Source organism: Microcaecilia unicolor, chromosome 2 (assembly GCF_901765095.1).
Source record: "Microcaecilia unicolor chromosome 2, aMicUni1.1, whole genome shotgun sequence".
In the NCBI taxonomy this organism is placed as follows: Eukaryota; Metazoa; Chordata; class Amphibia; order Gymnophiona; family Siphonopidae; genus Microcaecilia; species Microcaecilia unicolor.
In genome coordinates this window covers 611,537,946-611,550,267 of record NC_044032.1, presented here as the reverse complement: position 1 = coordinate 611,550,267, position 12,322 = coordinate 611,537,946, and the positions used below count along the sequence as shown (strand labels likewise).

Here is a 12,322-nt window from a genome sequence, read left to right as displayed (position 1 = left end):
CCCTCATTCTTACACCCGGGGTGGACCGCCCCCACCGCCCTACCCTTGGTACGCCACTGGCAGAGGGCCATATTCTATAACAACACACGTAAATTTCAGAATGCCCACGAAACGCCCATTTTCCCCACCCATAACCATGCCCCTTTTTGCCTGCTCCATTACAATTTAGGTGCAGTGCGTTACAGAATACACTTGGGGGAATTGTGCGCTTAAATTCTAATTATCACCAATTAGTGCTCATTATTGCTTGTTAAGTGCTGTTAACAATGCTGATTGGCTTGTTAAGTCAATTAAGTTACACACATTGTTACAGAATATGCTTGGATTTTGGCACGGAATGCTAGGCGTGCTGTGTAGAATCCGGGGGTTAACGTTGATGTTTTTAGGCACTGAATTTTGAGACCAATGCACTGAATCCAGTCCATAGTGCGCTCTCTTTCAAAAGAGTGTACACTCAATGACTTTACTGCGTTGATGGAAAAATGGCTAAACGAATGTTCACCATCACGGCACAGGAAACAATACGAAACAACATTTTTCTGATTGACCATCTCTAGCACAGGTGTGCAGTTACACACGTAAATGTTAGCACCCCTTTTATAGAGTTGCCCTCCTTGTGTTTATGGGAAAAAAATTTAGTAAATCAACCCTTTGCAAAGGTTTTATTTTAGTTATTCGTTGCAAAAACCTTCTTCCGTTGCTACAGTATTAGCTCAGATGGGTGCTGATGATCAAAAGTAAATGCGGGCGCTAGAGGCCATTAGCGCCATAAAACACATTTACCAGTGCAGAATGATCAGAGGAGTCTAGCGTAGCAAACAACGAGTTCATCAGGCCTTTGTGCAGATAGCATGCAAATGTAGTCAAGGTCATTTAAATGCAGGGCTGCCGGGGGGGGGGGGGGGGGGGAATTCCCCAGGGCCCAGCATCCAAGGGGGGTCAGCCCGGCGCTAGCATTGCTTTACTATTCCTGTGCACGGCAGTGCCGCAGAGCAGAGTACTTCCTTCCTGCTTCGTCCAAACAGCCTCTTTGGATGCAGCAGGAAGGAAGGAAGGACTCTGGCGCTGTCGCGCACAGGAGCAAGAGAGCCATTCTAGCGCTGGGCCCTGGGGAATTTTGCCATACACAGTGACAGGAGTAGGACGAGTAAGCGGGGCAGGCCTGGAGAGGGGGGGGGGGAGGGTGTTTGCCCCAGGCATGGCTATGTCTCTCGGCGGCCCTGTTTAAATGAGGTCATTTTGTATCCTCCCCAAAGACCAGAAAAGAGCGCCTGAAGCAAAGGTGCCTTACCAGTGTAAAAAATAAGTCCAGATCTGAGCAGGCATTAGGGTGCTGGAAGAAAGGCTTTCCCATAATTCTCATGCTTCTCTCATGATTCCTTCTTTGGAAGCAGTACTACCTAATGTACCTGAATGTAACTCACCCTAGGTTACTACTGAAAAAGGTGTGAGCAAAATCCAAATAAATCAAAATCCAGAAAGAAGCGCTTGTGAGAAACGGCAGACCCGAACGTGACGTGCACATTGGCATTCTTGTCCTGTGTCTAAATTTAAGGTGGTCATGCTTTAAAAAAAAATACATTGGCGTATGTTACTTGCATCTAAATATAAACATCCAGGAAAAAAAAATTCAAAACGCTTTTTAGGCTGCAGAAAACAGATGCCAATGTACAGTGGGGGAAATAAGTATTTGATCCCTTGCTGATTTTGTAAGTTTGCCCACTGACAAAGACATGAGCAGCCCATAATTGAAGGGTAGGTTATTGGTAACAGTGAGAGATAGCACATCACAAATTAAATCCGGAAAATCACATTGTGGAAAGTATATGAATTTATTTGCATTCTGCAGAGGGAAATAAGTATTTAATTCCTCTGGCAAACAAGACCTAATACTTGGTGGCAAAACCCTTGTTGGCAAGCACAGCGGTCAGACGTCTTCTGTAGTTGATGATGAGGTTTGCACACATGTCAGGAGGAATTTTGGTCCACTCCTCTTTGCAGATCATCTCTAAATCATTAAGAGTTCTGGGCTGTCGCTTGGCAACTCGCATCTTCAGCTCCCTCCATAAGTTTTCAATGGGATTAAGGTCTGGTGACTGGCTAGGCCACTCCATGACCCTAATGTGCTTCTTCCTGAGCCACTCCTTTGTTGCCTTGGCTGTATGTTTTGGGTCATTGTCGTGCTGGAAGACCCAGCCACGACCCATTTTTAAGGCCCTGGCGGAGGGAAGGAGGTTGTCACTCAGAATTGTACGGTACATGGCCCCATCCATTCTCCCATTGATGCGGTGAAGTAGTCCTGTGCCCTTAGCAGAGAAACACCCCCAAAACATAACATTTCCACCTCCATGCTTGACAGTGGGGACGGTGTTCTTTGGGTCATAGGCAGCATTTCTCTTCCTCCAAACACGGCGAGTTGAGTTCATGCCAAAGAGCTCAATTTTTGTCTCATCTGACCACAGCACCTTCTCCCAATCACTCTCGGCATCATCCAGGTGTTCACTGGCAAACTTCAGACGGGCCGTCACATGTGCCTTCCGGAGCAGGGGGACCTTGCGGGCACTGCAGGATTGCAATCCGTTATGTCGTAATGTGTTACCAATGGTTTTCGTGGTGACAGTGGTCCCAGCTGCCTTGAGATCATTGACAAGTTCCCCCCTTGTAGTTGTAGGCTGATTTCTAACCTTCCTCATGATCAAGGATACCCCACGAGGTGAGATTTTGCGTGGAGCCCCAGATCTTTGTCGATTGACAGTCATTTTGTACTTCTTCCATTTTCTTACTATGGCACCAACAGTTGTCTCCTTCTCGCCCAGCGTCTTACTGATGGTTTTGTAGCCCATTCCAGCCTTGTGCAGGTGTATGATCTTGTCCCTGACATCCTTAGACAGCTCCTTGCTCTTGGCCATTTTGTAGAGGTTAGAGTCTGACTGATTCACTGAGTCTGTGGACAGGTGTCTTTCATACAGGTGACCATTGCCGACAGCTGTCTGTCATGCAGGTAACGAGTTGATTTGGAGCATCTACCTGGTCTGTAGGGGCCAGATCTCTTACTGGTTGGTGGGGGATCAAATACTTATTTCCCTCTGCAGAATGCAAATAAATTCATATACTTTCCACAATGTGATTTTCCGGATTTAATTTGTGATGTGCTATCTCTCACTGTTACCAATAACCTACCCTTCAATTATGGGCTGCTCATGTCTTTGTCAGTGGGCAAACTTACAAAATCAGCAAGGGATCAAATACTTATTTCCCCCACTGTATGCTTCATGTTCGGGTTTTACTAGGGGCATGCACCCAGGAGCTGAGCTTACTGCTGAACTCTTCTGCACATGCGCTAAGCACAATCCTCCTGCCGAACTCCCTAATGCTCAAAGCTATGAGCCAGTGGCATAGCTATGGGGGGCCACGGGGGCCTGGGCCCCCCAAACTGGCTTTGGGGCCCCCAGTTTGGCTGGCGGGGGTTGGGGACCCCCCACCAGCAAAGGTACCTTGCGGCGGCGGCTGGGGGGGGGGGGTCAGAAGCGGAGGCAGCGATAGGAAGTGGCAGGGGAGGGGGTGGCAGCTAGGTGAGGTGGGATAAAATGTGCCCCCCACTTTGGGCTCTGACCCCCTCCCGCCGAGGTCTGGCTACGCCGCTGCTATGTGCACGTCTATATTAGCATCCCATTAGCTTTGAGCATTAGGACGTTCCGGTGGTATTTTTGTGGCACTATTCAGAATGAGTTTTGATCATCGGTCCAAGAGTGAATCACGTAATCCACAGCTAGTCATAGCATCAAACAAAATTGTCAGAACAAATACTTACAAACCCATATCTCTTGTTTTTGTTTGCAGAAACTTCATTGTGGCATCAGCAGACACCTAAGATGCTTTTCAGCTCTGCATTGGCTTCATTGAGACCCAAATCTGCCTTTTTAGTTGAAGGAGTACTTCTAAGGGTTTTTCTTGTGCCTAATACAAACACAAAAAAATAGCATATAAGCATGTTAACAGTATTAACATATATACAATAATATAACACATGCTGTTGGGAGCACAAAGGAGGGAATCCAACTTGGCTACAAGTTAGCTGTGTCCTGCGTTGAAAATGGACTGTTCCTTAACATTGACTCATTGTTTCTTGGATAAAGAAAGGAAGCCTCATACTTATGTCTTTCCTGCCGAGTCTTCACTGCTTCTGTGTTGTGATCCAGTGGGTGGCCATGTTGGATGTTGCGCAGCGCCTTCTGTCCTGGATAGCTCAAGTATCCTTCCTTTGGTGCTAGTGGAAGGAAAAGTGAACTGCCTCAACTCCAGAATATCACATTCATTGTTGATTTAATCATGAATTGATAAAGTGTGTGACTGTTGGACAGACTGGATGGACCATTCAGGTCTTTATCTGCCACCATTTACTATGTTACTATGTTGTGTTATGAGATCTGAGCTGTGTGAGCCCCAACAAAGATGGTTGAGAAGTAAGTGAGGTGAGATGGAGTACCCAGCTGCCTGCGCCATCTGAAGTGCGATCCTTGAGCTGGAAAACTCTCAAACTGGAAAGGGTATAGAGATGGATGATTCTGCTTAGTTGCTGTGGACACGCAGGAGGGGAGGATGTCTTGGGATGAGGAACAGATAGCCGATTGAGTTTTGTGGGCTAAGGCTAGTGTCCTTGGTCATGTCGTTGATGAAAACAAGGTAGTTGGAACAACTTCTCTGCCTAAACTATGTTTGATTTCCCTATTCTGGTTTTGGAGAAACCTAAGGTGATCAATTTAGAGGTTGTTTAAGGGAAAGGGAATGGGATTTAATATACTACCTTTCTGTGGTTACAATCAATGGAGGGTTAAGTGACTTGCCCAGAGTCACAAATTGCTGCACTGGGAATCAAACCCAGTTATCCTGGTTCTCAGACCACTGCAGTAACTTTTTAGGGAACTTTGGTCATAACTTTGGGTAAATGTTGCAAGTATCAAAGCAAGTGGAGTTCTCTTCAGATATTATTAAAGTCCGTAAACTAGAGACTGAAAACTGTCAGCAAAGAATTACAGATATTGGACAGAACATAGACAAGATCTAAATATGTAAGCGTTTCATGATGGAGGGGAATTTATTTATTTAAAATAATGTGGAAAACTTGTGGGAATTTCATCCAGCAGAAGAATATTCTGTTGATAAAAGTTTCAAGCACTAAGGGGCCCTTTTACTAAACTGTGTTAGTCACTAATAAGGGCCAAATGCAGCAAAAATGGCTTGCCACAGGACGCGCAAGTCCTGCAGTAATTTTACCCTTGTGTAGTATGCGCACACTAAGGGGCTTTTTTACTACAGCTTAGCGTTGCGCTAATTGAATTAGTACACGCTAAGGGCCAGATTCTGTATAAGGCACCTAAAAAATCAGCACGGTAAACATTTCTACCTGAGCTTATTCTATAATCGATACCTAGATTTAGGGCCCCTTTCACCATGCTGCGGCAAAAGGGGGCCTGCACTGGCACTGGTGCGTGTTTTTGATGTGCGCTGTGGCCCCCTTTTACCACAGCGGGTAAAAGGTAGGTCTTTCATTTCTTCAGGAAATGGCTGTGCGGCAAGTGAAGCACTTGCTTGGTCATTTTAGGGGGGAGGAACCCTTACCGCCACCCATTGAGATGGCAGTAAGGGCTTCTGCACTAATCCGGTGGTAAACAGACAGCTTGTGGCACTGCCAGATTCTGGGATCAGTCTCGCATAAAAACGCTGGGAATGCACTTTTTTTCACTGCATTCACAGCGTTTTTATGAGAGACTGATCCCAGAATCTTGCTTGCTGAGTTTTAACAGCTGCACCAGTCAGGCTGATTTTGGAATTTTGCATCGGCTGGTGACCTACTGCCCCTGACGCAGCCATTTGTACTGGTGACACATGGCCATGTCGGGCATTTAATGTTACAGAGTCACAAAAGAGAGGGTCAAACAGCATTCAAATATAAACAGAAACAAAAAAGAAGCAACACTGGGCCTTCAGGATTGAGATAATCGATGTCCTTTTTATTCTGAAAATGACCCGACACGGGCCGTGTTTCGGCGCACAAACGCCTGCCTCAGGCGTTTTTCTGACTATGCGGATATTGACTATGTTATAGGCACCATATCCTGACTGTCAATTCCAAATTTCCATGAAAATAACAATAAGAACTTTCTGACCCTTGAGGCAGCCGTTTGTCGGGTCATTTTCAGAATAAAAAGGACATTGATTATCTCAATCCTGAAGGCCCAGTGTGTTGCTTCTTTTTTTTGTTCAGGGCATTTAATGTTGAAATTCTGGGAGCTTTTAATCTCTTAAATAAAGACTGTGTTTCTTACAAAGTCTGCCTTGTTGTTTTGCCTTCCATATTGGATTTGGCAGACCGCCTGCTTTGCTGGTGTTTTGGCCAATTAGTACGTGGCCATTAGCGCGGGAGCCCTTACTGACACCTATTTTCTAGGTGGTAAAGGCTCCTGCGCTAACCACGCGCTAATTGGTTAGTGCTTGGCTATGTAGATGGGGTAACCGCTTACTCTCCACTCCCAAACATGCGCCTAGCGCTAAAGAAAAAAGAAAGTGTTTTTAGCATGGGAGAAGCGGGTGCAGATCAAAAATACTACTAAGGGACACCTGAACGTACCCACAGTAGTGGATTTCAACCTGTGGTAAGCGTGCGTTAGTGCTTACCGCAGCTTAGTAAAAAGGCTCCTTAAATTGTGGATGGTCCCCCTCTTTACTTGGAGGCTTTGTTACTATAGATAAGTGATGTTTCCTGATTGTGTATTTTTTTAAGTACAATTTATATTGTCCCATGAATTTGCAATTTCTATTTTCTCTATTGTTTATGAAATTAAATAAATGTAAATTTAAGAGAAGAGAGAGACAGCATGGCTCTTTGAACAGTTTTGCAAATTCCGAGAATGTGCTTTCACTTAGCTAAAGTATTTTACATGTATAGAAAATAATGAGTCAGTATTTGAACTCTATAGTTGGAAATCATTTTAAATGCCAGCTGCAGCGTTTAAATTAGTCCTGTATATTCAGTGCTGCTATTTGGAGAACGAGCCTTGCTGAATATCTGTGCAGAGTGGAGAGTGCTGCTGCTGTCCGGATAGTGAATATAAGATCATAAGAGTAGCCATACTGGGTCAGACCAATGGTCCATCTAGCCCGGTATCCTGTTTTCCAAACAGTGGCCAAGCCAGGTCACAAGTACTTGGCAGAAACCCAAATCGTGGCAACACTCCATACTACAAATCCCAGGGCAAGCAGTTGCTTCCCATGTCTGTCTCAATAGCAGACTATGGACTTTTCCTCCAGGAATTTGTCCAAACCCTTTTAAACCCAGATACGCTAACCGCTGTTACCACTTCCTCTTGCAAAGAGTTCCAGAACTTAACTATTTGTTGAGTGAAAAAATATTTCCTCCTATTTGTTTTAAAAGTATTTCCATGTAACTTCCTTAAGTGTCCAGTAGTCTTTGTACTTTTGGAACGAGTAAAAAATTGATTTACTTCTATTCGTTCTACACCACTCAGGATTTTGTAGACCTCAATCATATCTCCCCTCATCCGTCTCTTTCCCAAGCTGAAGAGCCCTAACCTCTTTAGCCTTTACTCATACGAGAGGAGTTCCATCCCCTTTATCATTTTAGTTGCTCTTCTTTGAACTTTTTCTAATTCCGCTATATCTTGTTTGAGATACATCGATCAGAACTGAACGCAATACTCAAGGTGCGGATGCACCATGGAGCAATACAAAGGCAATATTCAAACCGCTATCCATATAGCAATCCAGAACAGCTCCCCCTTGCTCCAACCACAAACTCTCAAGGCACTATATGGATAGTTCAGAGGGGGTGTAGCATATTACTAAGCGGAGGAAAAGAAACTAACCAAGATTCCCTCAGTAACAGTGAGTGAAGAGGGAAGAGCCCAGCGCTGAATTCCCGCCTGCGTAGCAGGCGCTGGAAATGTGATGTACAGAAAACCACCTCCCCGGCGCCACTCGGGGGCCCAAGTCCTTCTGATTGAGGCCCAGCCCGCTGACGGTGTTAGGCCAGTAGTGGATCCCGGCGGGCCGGGCCCAGGTCTTCTCGGGGTCAGGTTGTTTGGGAATGCAGCCCAAAGCGGGCGGTAAACTCCATCTAAGGCTAAATAACGACACAAGACCGATAGTGGACAAGTACCGTAATGGAAAGTTGAAAAGAACTTTGACGAGAGAGTTCAAGAGGTCGTGAAACTGTTAAGAGGTAAACGGCTATTTAGAGGCACTATCTGGATACCCACAGCAGGGGCCAGCTAAGGGAAATATCTGGATAACGGTGACAGTGATCAGGATATTGCCCCTTGAATAAGAAGTCAAGGTTCTGTACCCATAGAAATTTAGGGGGGGGGGGGGGGGGTTATTATTAGCCGACACTAGAAAATATTTTATTTCATTGCATTATTTTTTGTAAGCTCAATCCCCCCCGATATTCAAAAACTATTTAACTGTCCAGGAACAGCTGCTGACTGGTTAAATAGCGCTTAAGCACCTAACCATGGATATTCAGCAGGAGATAACTGGTTATTTCATGCTGAATATCCTGGTTAGCAGCTAGCAGCTAAGGGGAGTTTCTATATATTCTGCCTAAAAAATACACATGGAAAATATTGCCAACTAATCATATTCTATAAGCGGCGCCTAGATTTAGGCGCAGAATATAGAATACGTGTAGTTGATATCCCAGTGCCTAAGACTACGTGCTCCATTTACACCAACAAAAACGGTGTAAATCCCAGCATGTAGATTTACACGTACTGGGCCATATTCTATAACTAAGAGCGTAAATTTTGGAACACCCATGAACCACCCATTTTCCCACCCATAACCATGCCCCTTTTCGCCTACATGCATTAGAAGTTAGGCGCACTGCGTTACAGAATAAACTTAGCGAGTTGTGCACGTAAATTATAATTGTTGCCAATTAGTGCTCATTTTATTGCTTGTTAATTGCTGTGATCAATGCTAATTTGCTTGTTAAGCCAATTAAGTTATGCGTATTGTTATAGAATACGCCTGGATTTCGCTATGGATCTCTAGTCACTCTATATGGAACCTGGGGTTAACTGGCTGTATTGTGCAACGTAGCCAGTTAGGAGTGGATATTCAGCACCAAACCGCCTATGTTGAACAGTCAAAATAGGTCACTTAAATAGCAGGCCTGTCTTTGATCGCTAAAACGTTAACCGGTTAGCGTTGAATATCAGCAGAGCCAGTTAACTTTTTAATGGCCAAAATAAACCTGGATATTTATTCTGATCACCGGAAAAAGCCTGGCATTTAATATCTGGGTTTAACGCCGCCGCCGCCAGACAGCAAACTCGCTGCCCTCCGCCAGCTGAATCTAGCATAAGAAATAAGAACAAAGCAGCAGACTAAGTAGAGCAGTCATAGCCCTACGGTATTATTACTATATAGCAATACGACCAAAACAAAGAAGAGGGAGACAAACTGAAAAATGGCAATTTACCAGTTAATTAATCCAGGAACTACAACTGATCAGTATCACTGAGGAAGTTTGTTAATGGCAGGGGCGTATCTGCGTGGGGCCACGGGGGCCTGGGCCCCCGTAGATTTGGCCCTGGACCGCCCTGCCGACGACCTCCATCCCCCTCCCGCCACCAACCCACCGTTGCCTATCTTTGCTGGCAGGGGACCCCAACCCCCGCTAGCCGAGGTCCTTCCGTTGCAAAGCTGGTGGGGGACCCCAACCCCCGCCGGCCGAGGTCCTCTCTTCCGTTGCAGCAAAGCTTCCTGTTCTGAGTCTGACGTCCTGCACGTACAACGTACAGGACGTCAGATTCAGAATTTGAAACTGAAGGAAGCTTTGCTGCAACGGAAGAGAGGACCTCGGCTGGTGGGGGTTGGGGTCCCCCGCCAGCAAAGGTAGGTGACGGTGGTGGGGGAGGGTTGGCGGTGGGAGGGGGGTGGAGAGGGTCGTCGGCGGGGGGGGAGGGGTCAAAGTTGGCGCCGGGGGGGGGGGGGGGTCGGCGATGCTAGGGGGGGCTAAAATGTGCCCCATCACTCTGGCTCTGGCCCCCCCCCTCCCGCCGAAATCCAGATACGCCTCTGGTTAATGGCTTCCATATCTGAAGGATATGCAACTGATATGGTCTTTTTATCAGCTGCTGCCAGTTCAGATTCACAAGTCTTACATACTGAGGGCCACCAAAATGTACAGTTTAGTGTAAAGGCATCTTTCCAGGATCCCAAAATCATTTGAAGTGGTAATGAAGGAGCTGGTGGATCCAAGATGAGAACTGCAGTGCGTCTCTTACCTATTTCAATTTTTATTTTCAATATAGTGAAGGATAAGAGTAAGCAGGTAGGCAAATCTATACAGCCCTCTGCTGCTGCCGCCATCGCTGAACCAATTGAGTCTTACATGCCACACACTGAAAGGCTGGTCTGGTGCAAGAATGCTGAGCTCAGCTTGGAAGAAGAGAAAAGTTCCCTCCAGGATATGCCTCAGCTGCTAAGTACCTCTTATTTGCCATTCATTCCAATTTACAAAGGTTCCATTTCTTATTTCTGAATTCTACCGAATAGGGGCACTAAGGGGTCTAGTTATCAATGTGGGCTAGCATTAACAAGTGTTATTTTGCCATTAACTCATGCTATTTTACCACAGGTTCCATTTTTGTTTTTGCAATGAGACCTAGTTACTAATAACTGGGGTTAACATTAAAATAACATGGCTTAAGGGAGTCGTTATCAATGTGGTTATTTTACTATAAGTCATGCTAGTTTAGCACAGGGTCCCATTTTATGCAATGGATTTGCTTTTTTTTCAGTTGTAGAACAAGGTGGGGTGGGAAAAAGAAAATCTTTTTCTAACTGTAACCAAGTGAGAATATCCATCTCTGCACTTTTGATCAGCCATAAAGCACTGAAGTTCTATGATTCAAAAATAAAATCTGGATAACCCACTCCTCCATTACCATTAGAAGGTTTCATTTTTACAGGGCAATTTTTGATGTCTTCCCCTTCCATATGTGTCATATTAAATAATGGTTTGTTTAAAGAATGGGTACATAAAGTTGGCATCATATTAGGATTATGCTAATTTGAAGTGCAATAGTCATTTTTGTACATTCAATTCTACCTCACCAAGCAGAGCAAGGGGGTTCCAGTGCATAGGAGCCAACTTTTCAAAATGATTGGGGGTGCTGAATTTTTTTTTTTTTTTTTTTTACAGGTGGTGCATTCCCCCTCCCTCTCTGCACCGTCCCCTTCCCTCTCCTCCCCCTCCTCCTCCCTCCGAGTTCCAGGCCCTCCTCCCAGTTCCAGGCCCCCCTCCCTACTACTACTACTACTACTTGACATTTCTAAAGCGCTACTAGGGTTACGCAGCGCTGTACAATTTAACATAGAAGGACAGTCCCTGCTCAAAGGAGCTTACAATCTAAAGGACAAATGTACAGTCAGTCAAATAGGGGCAGTCTAGATTTCCTGAAAGGTATAAAGGTTAGGTGCCGAAAGCAACATTAAAGAGGTGGGCTTTGAGCAAGGATTTGAAGATGGGTAGGGAGGGGGCTTGGCGTAAGGGCTCAGGAAGTTTATTCCAAGCATAGGGTGAGGCGAAGCAGAATGAGCGGAGCCTGGAGTTGGCGGTGGTGGAGAAGGGTACTGAGAGGAGGGATTTGTCCTATGAGCGGAGGTTACGGGCGGGAACGTAAGGGGAAATAAGGGTAGAGAGGTAATGAGGGGCTGCAGACTGAGTGCATTTGTAGGTAAGAAGGAGAAGCTTGAACTGTATGTGGTATCTGATTGGAAGCCAGTGAAGTGACCTGAGAAGAGGGGTGATATGAGTATATCGGTTCAGGCGGAATATAAGATGTGCAGCAGAGTTCTGAACAGATTGAAGGGGGGATAGATGGCTAAGTGGGAGGCCAGTAAGGAGTAGGTTGCAGTAGTCAACTCCCTCCGAGTTCCAGTCCCTTCCTCCCTCCCTCCCTCCCTCCCTCCCAGTTCGAGGCCCCCCACTCCCTCCCTCCCAGTTCCAGGCCCCCTCCCCTCCTTCCCTCCCTCCATCCGAGTTTCAGGCCCCCTCCCCTCCCCTCCCCCTCTCCCTCCCTTCGAGTTCCAGGCCCCCCTCCCTCAGAGTCCCAGGGCCCCCTGAGTTCCAGGGTCCCTCCGAGTTCCAGGGCCCCCCTCCCTCCCTCCCTCCCTTCGAGTTCCAGGCCCCCTCCCTCTGAATTTTAAAAGTCATCTTACTTCGTCGGGGTTACAGCGACAGCAGCAGTGAAAAGCGTGCAGGCTCGGCGCTTCAGCCTTCCCTTCTCTCAGC

At 46.1% G+C, this 12,322-nt stretch overlaps 1 protein-coding gene across 1 annotated transcript in view; it reads left to right on the top strand.

The window, feature by feature from the left end:
• TLR2 (toll like receptor 2) overlaps positions 1–4,304 on the top strand; it is a 64,709-nt gene extending 60,405 nt beyond the window's left edge. Inside the window, exon 6 of the mRNA XM_030192232.1 lies at positions 3,841–4,304. Coding sequence (XP_030048092.1) covers position 3,841 — 1 coding nt within the window. The 3' untranslated portion in view covers positions 3,842–4,304. The remainder of the gene's footprint in view (positions 1–3,840) is intronic.
• The last annotated feature ends 8,018 nt before the right edge of the window (positions 4,305–12,322 follow it).